This window comes from Malus domestica, chromosome 07 (assembly GCF_042453785.1).
Source record: "Malus domestica chromosome 07, GDT2T_hap1".
Classification (NCBI taxonomy): Eukaryota; Viridiplantae; Streptophyta; class Magnoliopsida; order Rosales; family Rosaceae; genus Malus; species Malus domestica.
The window spans coordinates 2,152,862-2,170,645 of NC_091667.1; the positions used below are offsets into that span (position 1 = coordinate 2,152,862).

Sequence of the window (17,784 nt, forward strand, 5' to 3'; positions counted from 1 at the left end):
CCTCAACCAATAGATTTGCAGAAAAAAAAAAACCAATGGTAATAGTTTAAATATATTTTGTCATTATCTGGAGATCACATACCACCGATGCATCTAAGATGAAAACATTGAGGTTTGCACCAGCAATTGGCCACATATCAATCCCCAAAAATCCTGACGGTCAATTTTATTTTATTAATTCTCTGCATATTGAAAACGCAATGTCGTTTTTGTGAAACTCTTTTCCAGCGAATTCGTTTAAACCAATTTCGAAACCTAGAAGTCGCAAAATTTACTTATCTATTTATAAACACATTCGACTTTTCTCCTTTACAGATTTGAACTCATGTTTGGGTCTTGTGGCTCTGATACCACATGTAAGAACTTGTAAACAAACAAACACCAAGACCAAAGCATGAACCACAAACAAAAGGAAACCAACCCAGTTATGTGCACATAAATAACCAGAAAGGAAAACATACCTGCAGCTGCACCAAAACTCGTAGCCATTGCAGCAAACTTTCAGTGATCCTTCTCTTCTCTTGCAGATTGTCAAGAGCTCGACTCACAGATAGGTTATGGTCCAATATGAGCGTTAGTTCTGTGAGAAGAAAGGTCACTATATATATACATATAGACTTCACCAAAATAGATCAGGATTTCCTATCAAAATCCTCATCGGAAACAAACACTTGTTTCCTGATGCTAACCAAAATCCTTTTCAGTCAAGGATCAACATTCCTTTCATCAATAGGACTTTCTATCCAAATTGAATACCTATAACTGGTCCTAAAACTTCTCTATCTCATACTCATATTCTTACACTATGATAAAATCATACTAAACGGGCCCTTATGGTATGCAGAAGAAAAAACTGTAGTATCCAATCCAATTTATCGTAGTCGATTAATTAACATATTGACTACCAATTATCAATATGTTAGCTGACATTCACCTCTCCCAGACCCTGCGTAAAGCGGGAGCCTTGTGCACTGGGTATGACCTTTTTTGACTACCAATTATCAACCCAATGGGTTGATTTGTCACATTCTCAAGTATCAAATGAGGGATGTTTCACGGCATTATATTAGATGAAACAATATGTAGTATTGGAAATGACACAAACAAGTCTCAATTACCATCCCAAAACTTCGAAGCCTAATCGAATGATACAAACTATTTTACGAGTTGGAGCGGAACACGAAATCTAACAAGACCACTAACATAAACACCACAAAATTTTCAACCATAGTTTTTCAAGTGTTTCCTGACAACCTATCAGTCTCCGCATCCATAGTTCCGCAAGCTTTGGAAACTACTATTGCTTTGTAGTGTTACCGGATGCTTGAGGTGTTTTGACAATACTTAATTGACCGCCTTCCTTGTTTGCAGCAGTGGCCGCCTTCATCTCATTGCAGTGGTTTATGAACTTTGTCATCTCCTAAATCCATCAGATAAGAAAGTAAGAACCAAGAAGAAAGAAGAGATGTAAAGCAAAATGCTAGTTTTCATAAAGGAGATACCAATCGATATCCATATAAAGAAAAAATGGAATTACGGCATAATATGAAAGGAATCGGGAGTAAAAGTTGCACACAAAATGTTAGGGTTCCGCATCCTATATATTCAAAAACAGATAAATGCCGATGGAATCCATGAGCACATCCAACGCGTTACAATGAGATAAATATTCAGATTAGTGAATTTGAATATATTGTTAGGGAGGTATTGACTCAACAATATATCTGGTTACTAGCACCTACTTCAACGGGTTTATGTACTAACACGGATGTAGCAAGGTGACTAGAACCCCCAACTTCCCACACTACGGTTCCCTCGTCTCTGTAAACCTCATATGACATCAACAAATTTCCGGTACTCGGTAATTATGACAATAGATGGTAATGCACAATTTACTAACTTAAGAAAAAATGTTATGCATTGGAACAAATGGCAAAATAGCACCACGGTTCCTAGGAAATAAATAGACTGGCTACACTCAATATCATTTAAGATTTGGGGGAACAATGTCAGCTTATTAACATTTGATGTAGCAAGCAACATACTACAGTTGAAAAAATGGAACAACAGAACGCCTGTTGCTATTTAATACGCACGACCGGAAATCCATAGTAGAAGTTGTAGCATACAGTTGTTTTTTCAAGTTATTCCATACACCGGTGAAACATAAACTTCTCCCCTCCCCTCCCTTCCCCTCACACTTTTTCTTGTCTTTCGCTCTCTATAAAGAAGTCAACACAAGAAGTTGATGTTGCTTAATCATGACCGTTCAAATAGGAGGGGACGGAAGGGGAGGGACATTTAGAGGGGATGGAATCCTTCTCCCAATAAAAGAGGTAAGAAAGGAAATGAATCAGAACAGAGTTTGGGCCCGTTTACAATTCCTTGTATGGAAAGAACTTCCACTAGAAGCGCTTTCTATGAGCCCAAAGCACTAATAATTTTTCTACAAAACGCAACCAAAAGTGTTTTTGGCTGTACGAAAGCGCTTTCGGCCCTCTAGAAGCAATCCCAAACAAAATCCTACGGAGACATCAGTACAAGAGGATTTGATTTTTCCTGATATATGAACCAAAAGAAAGACATAACCTGCTATCCTCAGAGAAATAACTGCATTTGGAGCAATTCCTTAATTAAATGTGCCCCAAAAAAATACTCTCAGTTCAATCTATTTAACTCTCCAATATTACTAATTCTAATTAATAATAAAGAATCAATTAATGAGACTGAAATTAATCAAACAACAAATGAAATAAAACTTATAGATGCCGTTTTATCGCAATAGCGGAAAGCAATAATGCAAGCTCGATCCCCACCGGTCCACCTCCCCTTAACATTTAAGAATTTAACTCACTAACGCTATCGTTTGAAAAAATAAAAAAGAAATGAAATAACAATTAGGTTCACTTGAAGCAGAACAAAAATTGATAATTCTGGACTGAAATTAATCACCAATCAAATCAAATAATACAAAATCATGAGAGAGAGAGAGAGAAGGGAAAAAAAACATACCCGATCGGAATCCATCTCGCCGGTGACCTTCGAAGGCTTGATTACTCGCTTGCCTTTGCGAATTTGAGTCATTTTTCCATGGCGGTTGGGAGGAATCGTTTTCCTCTTCTGCTGCCCTTTGAACAGCTTCCCTTTCTGCGTCATCTCTCTCTTCCTATTTCTCACTTCTCTCTCTTCAGCGCCTCTGCGGCTTTTTTTTTTCTTTTCTACTCGGACTCGACTAGGGTTTTGTTCAGGGCTTTTGGTTTGGGTAATCCCTGTGCACCCAATGATATGCTCAAGAAACCCAACATTCCAAATAAATCTCATATTCCCAGATTTACCCCTGTGATTGAATAATCTAAATTACATTTTCCTTCCTCTATATTAATGCTTTTTTCAATTTTATCCTCTTAATTTTTGTTTTATGATATAGCGAAATATTTTCACTAAGGGGTAGGAGAATAAATAGGTATAGAACTCGTTGCCACAATATTCAAATTTAAAACGTCTCAAGGTGAAGAGGAATAATAAATTGTAATACTAAATGACTATTTTGTCCTCCTAATTAGTAGTTACCTAATAGTTAAACAATTATTAATCTAATTTTTGGATTGCAAATTTTCATGAGTGGTGATATTCCCACCCTGATGTCTTATTTCCTCACCCACCATTTAATGAAAATGTTAATAACATATTTATCTTTTTAAAAGAAGACTCTTGAATCCCTATTTAATTCAGTACTAAAATTTTGAAAAAACAAAAAATAATTTAAAATAATAATAAATAATGGTGGGTGGGGTGTGATATCTTTGGTGGAAAGAGGTTGGGAAAGATTTGGGTTAGAATCGATGGAAAGGTTGGAGGAAGGAATGAGAGTGTGCTAGACGAAGGCGAGAAACTTCAATAGAGAAAAAAGAGAATTGGGTGTAAGATCTGCGGTTTTGACAAAAAGGGAGGAAGAAGAGTGGTCCCAAGACGGGGGTCTCTGCAGGACGGCGATAGGTGTGAAGGAGATGATGAACGTCTAGGTCTTATGTCTTGCATTTTCTTTCATTTTTTCTATTTTTATATATTTATTTATAATATTATTTAAAGATATATTAGAGTTATTTAAAAAAATATATAATATGGTTATTTTGGGAATAATGATGGGTGGGGAAATAACATTTTATTTTTTTTATTTTTTTATGGTGGGTGGAATTATCATGTGGGTGGAAAAATAGGACATTGGGATGGGTCTAGTAACACTCATTTTCATTTCTATTGAGAAATGTATCTTAATATTACCATTCAATAATATTCTTCTTATTTTGTAAAATGAAAGTTTTAGGTTCAATTCCATCCCAAACCACCCATATAAATTCTGCACCTACTCCCTCCCCTTCCCCATCACCCAATCACCATAAATAGTTACGAGCACTTGGGAGTCAAAAAACAGTATCATGGTTCCTTTCGAGTTGGTCGTCGCACTGTGTATAAATGAATGGGAACAGTGTGTGTTTATTATTATTTTTAACTGCGCCTCGACTGATTTTACAAACCACCAATCTGCATCAGATGTTTGAATTAAGTCAATGTGAACCTGGAAGAACTTCTCATTCTTCTAGTGTTTCTATAGTTTTGATTGCACTGTGTATATGAATGGATAGGTGACAGGAACATATATTAATCTTACTCATTCAGGTGATAATTACTATATTTTTAACTTAACTTGTACCTCTGACTCTTATATTGCCAGATTATGAATCTAGACCATTGATCTGGTTGATTTTAATGATCTAGCAACGTTTGTCTGGTATTACAAGTCCGGCAAGAGCGTTACTCTTTATATATATTCAGCAGAAAATAAAGAAGCAATCAAATGATCTCCCTATTTCTGGCAATGTCTTCGACTTTCTTTTATGTCCATTTTCCTTACGTTGGTTCAGTTTATTTCCAAATACACCGATTTGAGCCGAATGCAGGGAACATATAGTCTATGAGGGAGACGCAGCACCTTCCTTTGGAGCAATTCAACTAATTAAGAGAAATGAGTATGCTTGTAGTGTTGGCTTCCGCTATATATCTACGCCGAGAAAGTGCCCCTTTTGGATTCTGCGACTAGGAAGCTCACTGACTTCACAACTCACTACTCATTCATATTTGTTTACACAAGGTAACCTTAGAGTTTCTGTGATCAATTATCGTATTGGATAATATATCTAGATTTTGAGTCTTTTGAGTACTATGAGTGCAAGCAAGTTTTCGAGCGTTGTTGTATCTATGGGGACTACCGTCATTTACAATATATAGGTGCACACTTGGAACTGAAAACTGAAATCAAAACACGGATCAAATTGAGTCGCACACCAGACAGTTCGATTTTTACAATTTTGCAACAGTTTTGGTTTGAAACCTAACTGCAAGCTACAAAAACAGTTTGGTTGAAACCTAAATGCCTTATTGTTTGGACTCAAATTTACACTATCGGCCCGTGTAGTCGAGGCCGTTAAATGAATATCATTTTTAAACCGTGGGATGATGAAGTGGTTGAGATAATTTTCAATTATTATTATTAAAAAATAATATTATGATTTTAATCATGATATTATCTCTTAGTAATATATTGAATTATTTAAACCTGATATTTGTCTAAATCCCAATTGATTTGAATAATGATGGAATACGGGGATATGCATAAAGCACGGCAGCAGATAAATATGTATGCAGGATGAGATGATTATCATGAAAAGCACAAATTGTATATACCTTTTGGTTTTGGCCACGTAAATGTGTTTTTTGGGATTATATTCCATCTTATTTTGGGTGCATGGATACACCTGGATCAATGTGGTGGAAATAGAGTTCTAGTTAGACTAGGTGACAGTCTGGCGGCATGGGTTTTTTGGAAGGAAAACATGGGCTTTTTAGAGCATGGTGATGGTATTGTCAGATTACAAGCAAAGTCATAAGAATTGATGATATGCTTGCCGTGTGAAAGGGTTTCAAAGGGACACATGTTGCTCATCTGATAAGAGTCTACGGGCATAAAGAGACTAAGAAGATTTATGCCGAAATATATTAGAAGATAATATCAGTTGTTTTGGTATTGTTTTGGAGTATATTCGGAAAATGACTCTTTTTGATTGGCGGTCAAGGAAACTTGGCTATAAATACAAACACAATGGTAAGGGAAAAAGGGTCTCCAATTTCAACACACAACTGTCATGCGCAAACTCTCTCAACAACTTTGAGATTTTTATTTTCTCTTTTCGCTGACACATCTTCCGTTGGCATCAACAGCACTGTGAAAGCAACCGATGATATCTTAAATCGGCATAGATAGCTCTGTCGCCGTAGAATCAGTCGATCTCGCAGCATCTTCCGTTTGCATCAACAACAGTGCGGCGAGGATGGTTGGTTACCTATCCAAGTTTCGGTCAAGAAGGATTTCCGAATACTTATTGATTGAGGTCATCTCATTAGCCTTCTCGGCGAACTGAGGTGTTACAGTTTACTGAGCTCGGCGCATTGCACACCGAGTTATTTTATGATTGGATACTCTCTAGTGGGATTTAGAGTTCGGCATTCAAACGGTCGAACCACGTTCACTATTAAGACTTATATTCGCTTTGAGTATTTATGCCCTTACACTTTGGTGTCGATTCGAAGTGAGTTTACTCTAACGAATAACATCACTGTGACCGAATCCGACGACGGCGATTTGTGAACTTCGTAAGAATAGTAGCCTTGTCTTCAGGTTCGATAACCCAAGAGGCCGAGACGTGTTCCTTCCTCGGTTGCAATCGCAAGATACAGAAGTCAGCCGCGCACCTAACGCAACATCAACAAATTTACTCCTCGACCGAGCTCAGCTGACGGGTTGGCACGCCCCGCATTCACCGAAAGACGTAGTTAGCTTATAGATTACTCGGCCTGCGCGCCACGTAGGCTTGGTAGTTTTTAGGGTCAACACTTTGGCACGCCTAGTGGGACCCAGTGCTAAAACTACGAAGTTCACATGATCTATCTCGATTAGGCTTCATGGGATGAGTGTCATCATCTATTAAAGAAGCAAAAACAACTCTTAGAAAGATTAGGAAGAATTTCTGAAAGGCAAGAGGTTGGGGGGGGAATTTTCTCTCCGATCACAACCAATATTCGGCCTAAGAAAATTGTTAATTTGGCCGAAGAACAAAGGCCACCTATTTTTTCGGTCGAGATTGAAAGTGTGGTAGGCCTAGAAGAAAATGTTCAAGTTTTTGAGCCACAAATTGACTCAAAAAATGATTCATCAGAGGAGTGCTCCAATGACGAACATGGCCGAGAGCAAGGTTTAGCTGGAAAAATCACGCCAATCGACATGATTATTGGCGATAAAGCCGATATGGAGAAATCTCATTCAGCTTAGTTGCTAGAGTTAAAAGTTGAAATTGGTGAAATAATTATGCCCGGGGGGCATAATAATTGTTCAATACATTCGGTGGCCAAAAAATGAAAAATATTTCGTCAAGTTAAAAATGTTTGAAGAAAATTTTGTATTCGGCTTGGAATAAAACATCGTTGGCCTCCTCCTTCTCATGGATCAGCCACTTCTATTCCTGTATGTTAGATTTTCGTTTTCTTTTTATATATTCTTATCCATCTGGCTGTTTGAGCCGATGATGCATAAGAAAATAAGGGGGCCAACAAGTCTATTTCGGCAATGGGAACAGATGTGCATGGCAGCCTTATGCAATCACATTGGAATCTCGGTATAATTGCGAATTAGAATCTCAGTCAGATCGTCGACCTCGACCCAATTTCAATTCGTCGACCTCGGCCCAATTTCAATTCATTGACCTCGGCCCAATTTCAATTTTTCTCGATATTGGTGGCAGGCCGAGCTCTAGGAACAATTTCAATTTCATATATATAGGCAGGACTAGCCCTCGCCAAGAAGGTCATCTACACCTCTGCGGTCTTCTTCATCTTTGTCAGCACCATCGAAGAAATCTTCTCGAGCGAGAAAGTCTTCTCGCAGCTATAAGTTGTGTGGAGGTGGCGTTCTATTCATGGCGTGGTGAGCTTGCTAGGGTATCATTGAGGATACCCACCAAGCTCGGCATGTACCTTGAGGGATTTGCGTTAAATATTTTTGGCAAGGCAGATAAGCGGGATCATGCTGGTTGAGCAGATTTGACTACTGTGAAAACATTCTATGCTGCAAGCATTTTGGCGTGCAGTGTGCAGTCGGCCTCAGGCCAATGCATGTGATTATGCATAAGAATTCGGTCGAGGACCATTAGGCCGAAGTCGAAGGTAGAAAAATCAAGGAAAATGGGTTGAAAATTAAGATCAATAAATACTTTTAACCCTTAAGTCATGATTCGGTCGCCATTTGGTTTACCTTTACTCGATCTTTCGATGTAAAAGTGGGTGACTTTTCTCATCTGGGCGAGAAAAGTGGATTGAAACCACTTTCCCTGACATGATTCCACCCTTCATTTATTTTATAATAGTTGAATGGTGGGCAGTGGTTTGGTGAAGCAGAAAAATTTGATGTGACTCAAATATGGTGCAGTCGTGACCCATATATATATGTATAAAGGCAGGCCGACTGTCATAGACTTTCCTCGGCCACTTTACAAAACTGCATATATAAGCCTTGGCCAAAACTATATATATATAAAGCTTGGATGTGAAGTTTTTGAGTTTTTCGAGGAACTAAGCGGTCGAGGGATTATATGGTAAAATGTGGATGCGACTACGAAAAAGTGCCAGTCAACAGAGTATTATCTCAGCGCCATGATGTTCACTGTTGCTGCATTCTTTCTGCTTGCCTTCGTTCCGAGCTTCTTGACCTCGACTTAGTGTGTGTGTGTGTGTGTGTATATATCTAGGCAGGACGAGCTGCCAAGAAAAATTCTTCTCGACCTTCTGGCAAAATTGCCGAGCCTAGTATGGAGTTGTGGCAGTCAAGGGAGGCCGCAATGTTGGTAGAACATACATGTTATTGCCGAGGAACAAAGTTTTTTTTTCGGCAATACGACGGGATTTTGTTGGTTACGAACAATTAATTTCCTTAACCTTTTGGCTTACGAGCCGAAGTTCAAGGAAATTGGGGGGCAATGTTTGGACTCAAATTTACACTATCAGCTCGTGTAGTCGAGGCCGTTAGATGAGTACCATTTTTAAACCGTGGGATGATGAAGTGGTTGAGATAATTTTCAATTATTATTATTAAGAAATAATATTGTGATTTTAATCATGATATTATCTCTTAGTATTATATTGAATTATTTAAACCTGATATTTGTCTAAATCCCAATTGATTTGAATAATGATGGAATACGGGGATATGCATAAAGCACGGCAGCAGATAAATATGTATGCAGGATGAGATGATTATCATGAAAAGCACAAATGGTATATACCTTTTGGTTTTGGCCACGTAAATATGTTTTTTGGGATTATATTCCATCTTATTTTGGGTGCATGGATACACCTGGATCAATGTGGTGGAAATAGAGTTCTAGTTAGACTAGGTGACAGTCTAGCGGCATGGGTTTTTTGGAAGGAAAACATGGGCTTTTTAGAGCATGGTGATGGTATTGTCAGATTAAAAGCAAAGTCATAAGAATTGATGATATGCTTGTCGTGTGAAAGGGTTTCAAAGGGACACATGTTGCTCATCTGATAAGAGTCTACGGGCATAAAGAGACTAAGAAGATTTCTGCCGAAATATATTAGAAGATAATATCAGTTGTTTTGGTATTGTTTTGGAGTATATTCGAAAAATGACTCTTTTGGATTGGTGGTCAACGAAACTTGGCTATAAATACAGACGCAATGGTAAGGGAAAAGGGGTCTCCAATTTCAACACACAATTGTCCTGCGCAAACTCTCTCAACAACTTTGAGATTTTTATTTTCTCTTTTCGCTGACACATTTTCCGTTGGCATTAACAGCACTGTGAAAGCAACCGGTGATATCTTAAGTCGGCATAGATAGCTCTGTCGTCGTAGAATCAGCCGATCTCGCAGCATCTTCCGTTGGCATCAACAACGCTGCGGTGAGGACGGTTGGTTACCTATCTAAGTTTCGGTCGAGAAGGATTTCCGAATCCTTATTGATTGAGATCATCTCATTAGCCTTCTCGTCGAAGTGAGGTGTTACAGTTTACTGAGCTCGGCGCATTGCACGTTGAGTTATTTTATGATTGGATACTCTCAAGTGGGATTTAGACTTCGGCATTCAAACGGCCGAACCACGTTCACTATTAAGACTTATATTCGCTTTGAGTATTTGTGCCCTTACATTTTGGTGTTGATTCGGCGTGAGTTTACTCTGACAAATAACATCACTGTGACCGAATCTGACGACGACGATTCGTGAACTTCGTAAGAATAGTAGCCTTGTCTTCAGGTTCGAGAACCCAAGAGGCCGAAACGTGTTCCTTCCTCGGTCGCAATCTCAAGACGCAGAAGTCAGCCACGCACCCAACGTAACATCAACAAATTTACTCCTCGGCCGAGCTCGGCCGACGAGTTGGCACGCCCCGCATTCACCGAAAGACGTAGTTAGCTTATAGATTACTCGACCTGCGTGCCATGTAGGCTTGGTAGTTTTTAGGGTCAACACTTATCCAGCCTGATCACAATCTCAAAACCTTCTAAATCTTCAAAGAGTAAGTGTCCAAGAGGAAAGGGGTCAGAAAATGGTTGAACGATTCAAAGTGTCAATGTAGTGTCTTGAAACACCAATTTTTTTTTGTTGAATTGCATAAAACCATAACCAAAGTAGTGCTCAGTCGTTAAATAACTGGTTAGTTTGGGTTTACCCGTTACCACCTGTTAATTGAGTGTATTTCTATGATTTCAATAAAGACAAAACCTAATGTGTCACTCCTCACTGAGTTCCCCTTCGACTGAGACAAAGTCACAAGGTCATCCCTCGACTGCCTCGTCTACACCCATTTTTCTTGTTTACGGGACTTTGATTTCATGGTAAGTCCTCTCTCTCCGTAGTATTGTTTGGGATTATCTCTTTATGTATCTCTCTTCCCTCAATCTTTATGGTCATATGTTGTTTTAAAAAATTGGGAAGTTTGAATTTCTTTCTGGGGTTATATGGTTTTGCTTCCGATTGAATATGCTTTTGTTAATCATCCTCGAAAACAAGACATGGGTTGTTCGTATGTTTTTTCTCCTCCCTTTGGTAGGTCGGTGCTTTATTTTTCATATTCTTAAGTTCAATTTTTAAATTCTGTAGTAATCGATTTTGTTTCTCTTTTTTGAAGTGTTAACTTGAAGTTAATTTCAAAGATTAAGACAGCGTATAGCTTGAAGATGATGATGCTTCTACTTATTTAGATTATTGGGTTTTGTCCATTTTTGCATAGCTTGCGGTGGTATAAAAATTAATGTGATGGTAAAATCGTTTATTGGAATATGATTTTTGCTGGTTATGCGCAAAATTCATTTTCAACAGAATCATTGATTATACAAACTTGTAATCTTGTACAAAGTTTCTTACCTTTATTTAAAGGGAGTTTTAACGAAAAGCCCACGGTACTGTTCACTTTAACGAAAAACCACATTTTTACACTAAAAAGTCAAACCTGGTACCATTCACTTTACCCTTTATTTTGTCTTTATCATTAATACTCAAAGTTTTCAAACATTTTCATTAGTTTTCCTTTATTTAAACTCTCTCTTTTAGTGATACTTATATATTTTTAGAGGCGGCTCTGAATAAAGAAACCCTAGCCGCTCTCTCCCTTTTCTCTTTCGCATAGAGTAAGTCACAAACTAGTTCTTGTTGGAAAATTAGTTATTATTTTATTATTGTTTATGGTTTTCTTGTGGGCTAAGGATATTAGAGTTTTTTGCTCGTCAAGGATTAAGGTTTTGCTTTAGTTTTCACTATATATAGTAGTGATTGTATTAGTTTATATTAGTTTATTTCAATTAAGTTAGTCACAATGTAATCTTTAGGATTTTGTAGTCGTTTCGGCATTCTTGTCTATTAATAATATTCATATTATTTTATAGTCTTGTTTGTTTCGCACTCTGCTATTCAACTTGGTATCAGAGCAGATTCGATCATTCAGGGTTGATATGTTCTTGGTTGTATCAATTTGTTTTTCAGTCGTCGGATATTAGTTCGGTTGTAGTTTGTTTTGTCTTTGTACCTAGATTAGGGTTTTGTCGTTGAAAAAAAAAACACAAAAATTGAACTTGTTGTTGCTTGTTGGAATTGGTTGTTCGCTTGAATTGCTCGCTTGAATCACTTGCCTTGTCTTGTCCGCCTAACGGAGTTTACCTTGTCGTGTCTGTGCCTAACGGAGCTTACATTTACATCTGCATCTGCTTGTTGGCAACTCATGTCGTGTACCTCCATGAGTTTGATGAGGGTGTTGGAAAATTAGTTATTATTTTATTATTGTTTATGGTTTTCTTGTGGGCTAAGGATATTAAAGTTTCTTGCCCGTCAAAGGATTAGGGTTTTGCTTTAGTTTTCATTATATATAGTAGTGATTGTATTAGTTTATTTCAATTAAGTTAGTCACACAATGTAGCCTTTAGGGTTTTGTAGTTGTTCCATCATTCTTATCTATTAATAATATTCTTATTATTTTATAATCTTGTTTGTTCCACACTCTGATATTCAACTTGGTATCAGAACAAATTCGATCCTTCAGGGTTGATATGTTCTTGGTGGTATCAATTTGTTTTTCATTCACCGGATATCAGTTCAGTTGTAGTTTGTTTTGTCTTTGTACCTAGATTCGGGTTTTGTCATTGAAAAAAAAAACACAAACATTGAACTCGTTGTTGCTTGTTGGAATTGATTGTTCGCTTGAATTGCTCGCTTGATTGATCGCTTGAATCGCTCCCTTGAATCGCTTGCCTTATCTTGTCCGCCTAACGGAGCTTGCTTTATCGTATCTGCCTAACGGAGCTTGCATATGCATCTGCCTGTTGGCAAACTCATGTCGTGCATCGCCATGAGTTTGATGGGGGTGTTGGAAAATTAGTTATTTCTATTAAGGATATTTGAGTTTCATGCCCGTCAAGGATTTAGGGTTTTGCTTTAGTTTTAACTATATATAGTAGTGATTGTATTAGTTTACTTCAATTAAATTAGTCACAATGTAGCCTTTAGGGTTTTGTAATCATTCCGGCATTCTTGTCTATTAATAATATTCTTATTATTTTATAGTCTTATTTATTCTGCACTCTGATATTTAACTGTTCTCAACACTGCCAACTCCTTCCTTGGGTTGGGGTCGGCCGACAACCCCTTTCCCATTTCCCTTATTCTTCTTTTCTTTTCTTTTATTTGTGCGTGTGTACTTTGTAGTTTTCCTGGCATTCTTTCCCGTTTTCTAGAGTTCTTTGTTGTATTTCGGTGTTTATTACTGTCTTTTATGTCTTGACAAGCCCAACCCCCAGCCCACAACCCTTGCCCTGCAATCGAAAACATTCATCATCTTCCATCTTGTTCATTTCCTCCTTCTTCCCACTTGCCATCCCTCTCACAACCTCTTCCGCATATCTCAGCCTTTACTTCACGTCTTTGTACCTGACTGGCATGCCGGAAATCCAGGGCCAAGCGTGCTGCAGCTTTGCCCAAAGCGCGAATGTTTTACATGCCGCCTTAGGGGTGGTTTGAGAGTGAGGTGCTTAAAAAAAAAGCACCCATGAAAAAAAGCTGTGAGGGTTTTAGGTGTTTGGTAAACTGAAAAAAAAAGGCTTATTTTGGAAGCTGCTGTAATAATAAGCTGAAATCAAAGGAAAAAGCTGAAGCTGCTATTTGCAGCTTTAGAAAACTAACTTTTTTTTCAAAGCACACGGAGCTACATTGCTCATTTAATGAAAAGACCCACTATCAGACTGCTTTTTTTTTCCAAAAGCACTTTTACAAAAAAGTTTACCAAATACTCTGTTGATTTATTTCACAGTCGCTTATTCTCACAGTACAACTGCTTATTCTTACAACAACTTTTTTTCAAAGCACAACAATACCAAACTAGCCCTTAGCCCCATCCCCATCCCTTTTGTTTGGGTGTTGGTTCTACTTGCAGGGGCTTGTTATGGTGGTTTAGATATGTTGGCTCTTTTCCAGTATATGGTAGTTTTTGTGGCGAATTTGGGTTGGGGGTTTTTCCTTGTTGTTGGTTGTTTTGTGGTGCGACTACTTCGTCGAATTCAACGCGAAGTTTGTTTTCTTTATACGATTACCTTTGTGGTCGCTGGCGAGGCAATGGCATCGGCGGCGGTCGGCCTTTGCTGGTTGCGGCTCTTGGTTTTTATTATGTCTATTTTTTTGTTGAATGTGCTTTGGCTATCCCCACTTTATTGGGCTAGTTTGTTTTATTGTATAGCCTTTCTCATTTAATGAATTTACTTGTCTGTTGTCCAAAAAGATATTTTCGCGTCACACTTTCGATCAATTTACCATAAAAAATCCTGGCGCAAGCTTGGTAAGATTTCTTCCTAGTTGATAAGCTTAATTCACCATTCGTACTTCGTACTCCATATGGCAGCAATACTTCCAAATTCTTAACATAAATAAACAACACTTACGAAAATGAGAGGAAGAAAATCTGCAAATACAGCCTTGTCTAAAAAAAAAACATGAAATGCTGGCATTTCAGAAGCTTATCCAGGGAAGTTTATGGATTCAATATAGGGTTAGGATCAGCCACCGATTTTCACCTTATAAATTATTTTTAATGATGCAAACAGTTTAAAATGAGAATAAAACTGATCACACAATATACGATGAACGGACATGATTTGAGGATTCCTGGGATCCTCACAAATAGGATCCGGAACGGATCCTCATTCTATATTTTAGTATATAGCAGCCTCTTCAATGCACAGATATCCACAAGAGTCGACAAGGCTTTGTGTTATGTAAATGATCATTTCCGGATTCCTTCCTCCAAATTCACATAATCAATTCGGGATGTGATATCCACACACCTCTTTTTACTTCTCTCACACCTTTTTGGTTTTCGACTGTCAGATCGGATGAATTGAAGAAGATCAATAGATATAAATTAACAAAGGGTGTGTGAGAAGTAAAAAGAGGTGTGTGGATAGCACACCCCATCAATTAATCCGGACATTTGAAATTTAATCCAACGGCTAAAGTTAGTAGTCATTTGATCAAATTTCAAAGATCTGGATTAGTTGATTTTGTGGATTTAGAAAAAGGGATCCGGAAAAGATCAATTTCATACTCAAAAGCCAGCCGTCTCCTACAGACAAGGTACACGTAATTCCCTTCCCATGCAGTTAACGCTACGTGTCAATATTGGTCAATCCTCTATACAAATACACAGATTTCTCTCCTCCAATTCAGAAAATAGATAACACCGCTAAACCTAAACCCCAAACACCGGCCGGTAGCAATAAAGCAAAAAACAAAACAAAAAAGAAAAAAGAAAAGAAGGAAATATTAAGAGAAAATGTCACAGATGGAGAGGAAGCTGGAAAAACCCATTGAGATAAAGAATGATCAGGAAAGCAAAACCGAGCATGAGGAACAACAGAAACACAGCAAGGAAAAAGATGAGCAGAAGGAGGAAGACGATTCACTTCCTCTAATGGCGTTGAACCACGTATCGAGGTTGTGCAGAAATGTGGAGGAGTCGGTGGATTTCTATACCAAAGTGTTAGGGTTTGTTAAGATTGAGAGGCCACCAGCTTTTGATTTTGATGGGGCTTGGTTGTTTAATTATGGAGTTGGGGTTCACTTGGTGCAGTCTGAGGATGAGGAGAGGCTTCCACCTAATCAGGATCACTTGGATCCCATGGACAACCATATCTCTTTCCAGGTTCCAAAATAATTTAATTCAAGTTATTCAGTTTTTCTTATTGGAAAAATTAATTAATTTCTACATGTACAGGTCGATTTTTTAATTTTTTAAACACAATCTCTTGGATGAGGGAAATAAATTTGAAATTTTAGTAAAAGTCAGAATTTATAAATTGATATGCATCAATTCTATTGTTTGGATTTACAAACATAGAAATTTAGAATTTCCGTGTAGAAAAAAAAACTTGGAATTTGGAACCTCCAATTCCCAAGTTCAAATTTCATGTAAATATGGGTCATTTTCCAATTTCTATGATTGAGAGTTTAAAAATAACAAATTTCGTATTTAATTCCATTGTTCTTTTAGGTTAACCAAACAAGAAAATTTACAAATTCTAGAAAATAAAATCTTGTCATTTCAATTTCTGTTATTTTGAAATTCCTTAATAATCTTAAATTTCATCATCCAAATATAGTGTAATTTACTCTAAGCCTTGGGAGTGTGGTCAAACTATACAATCGGCCAGTCATAGTAATTTGGTTTGAACTTTTCATTTACATAAGTTGAATCTAAGAGATTCCATTTGTGAGTGAAAATACCACCATATCCTTGTACTAATTGATATACTTGACGATTTGTTGAGCTTTTAATTTGAGAAGACAAATTTAGATGAATTTAGTTTGGACTTTAGTCAATTAGTTTGAATTACTTGCAGTGTGAAGACATGGAAGCAATGGAGCGGAAGTTGAAGAAGCTGGATATAAAGTACATAAAAAGAGCAGTCGAGGATGACGAAAACGGAACCACAATCGACCAACTCTTCTTCAACGATCCAGACGGATTCATGGTTGAGATGTGCAACTGTGAGAATCTCAAGCTTGTTCCTGCAGGTTCCTTGGGCAGAATAAAGCTTCCAGTTGATAGGCATACTCCCCCTGTTGAACTCAACCAAAACGACAATGGCAAAAGACAACAACAATGATACTAAATAATCAAGTTGTTGAGGCTTCTTTTAAATTATCAACATATGCATGCTGATGTTAAGGGTAGCTTGGTCAGTTGGCAATTTTCATAGAGATCTTTTTTTTTCTTTTGGTAATTATGAGCTCGTTTGGATGTGTTTTTAAAAGTAGTTCTCAACAAACCCTATATTTTTTTTATATGTGTATTTTTATTCATTTGTTTTGACAATTCTCTTTTTGGTTTTTTGTTTTTTTCAGTAGAACACAATAGCTATCTAATGTAATGTATTATACAAATTTCGAAAAATTCAACGGCATAGACTATGAAGGATGATATATTATAAGATATGTTTCTTGTCATCAAATTTCATTCATGAGATGATGCTAAACCTAAAAGTGGTTTCGTCTTCTTATCTTGTAAAAAGAGGTATGGCAATATAATGTAGAGTTAAAAATACACCATTGAATTTGGATTTGATACTTTTTAAGCTGTGAATCTATTTGATCATGGTAATTCTAACTGGTCTTTTTCGAACTCAAAAGAAGTGAATAGTCAAGATGCGTCACCAGTTATCCTCCTTTTTGGAGAAAAAAAACACGATTAAGCAAAATAGTGTATACATACACTATTTAATTTTCGTGTACTCATCAGTTGGTAAAAAGAGTAGCAATGATTTCTAAATTTTCTACTGTCTAAGTATATTCTTTTTCACTTATGAGACGTTTTATGTTCGAGTTTGTGTATATATCCTTGTAAGCTAGGGATATCCAACTACAAATGACTTGAAATTATTGAGGTCATTTCACTCAAACAAAAACAGCATCGATAGTTTTGGGCCGGCTATTATTCATCACCCGCAAAATATAGGCCCAAAACTTTGTCCAAACAGGTTCTACTTATGGCCCAAAATCACCCTTGGTCCCCAAAAAGAGAACAAAATCGGAGAATGCCTAGCATTACACTTGTCATCATCTAAGTGGAAGTGCTTACAAAAAACAGTGTAATTCCTCCAAAATCATCCTCTACATCCACAC

General features: G+C 37.3%; 2 protein-coding genes across 2 annotated transcripts; one reads left to right on the plus strand and one right to left on the minus strand.

The window, feature by feature from the left end:
- Positions 1-1,035: 1,035 nt before the first annotated feature.
- Positions 1,036-3,340, minus strand: LOC103438467 (uncharacterized). The gene is made up of 2 exons (XM_008377007.4): positions 3,013-3,340; positions 1,036-1,420 (listed from the first exon to the last, which is right to left on the minus strand). Exons 1-2 carry the CDS (start codon positions 3,319-3,321, stop codon positions 1,298-1,300), a joined length of 432 nt encoding a protein of 143 aa, XP_008375229.2. The 5' UTR covers positions 3,322-3,340; the 3' UTR covers positions 1,036-1,297.
- Positions 3,341-15,318: 11,978 nt separating this feature from the next.
- LOC103438528 (glyoxylase I 4) lies at positions 15,319-17,225 on the plus strand. The gene is made up of 2 exons (XM_008377064.4): positions 15,319-15,805; positions 16,503-17,225. The coding sequence occupies exons 1-2, from the start codon at positions 15,437-15,439 to the stop codon at positions 16,767-16,769; spliced, it is 636 nt and encodes a 211-aa protein (XP_008375286.2). The 5' UTR covers positions 15,319-15,436; the 3' UTR covers positions 16,770-17,225.
- Positions 17,226-17,784: the final 559 nt, after the last annotated feature.

Coding starts and splice junctions, on each gene's coding strand:
- LOC103438528 (XM_008377064.4), top strand. CDS start 15,437: ATGTCACAGATGGAGAGGAAGCTGGAAAAACCCATTGAGATAAAGAAT. Junction 15,806..16,502: donor ACAACCATATCTCTTTCCAG/GTTCCAAAATAA, acceptor AATTACTTGCAG/TGTGAAGACATGGAAGCAAT.
- LOC103438467 (XM_008377007.4), bottom strand. CDS start 3,321: ATGAGATTTATTTGGAATGTTGGGTTTCTTGAGCATATCATTGGGTGC. Junction 1,421..3,012: donor GCGAGATGGATTCCGATCGG/GTATGTTTTTTT, acceptor TGATGGATTTAG/GAGATGACAAAGTTCATAAA.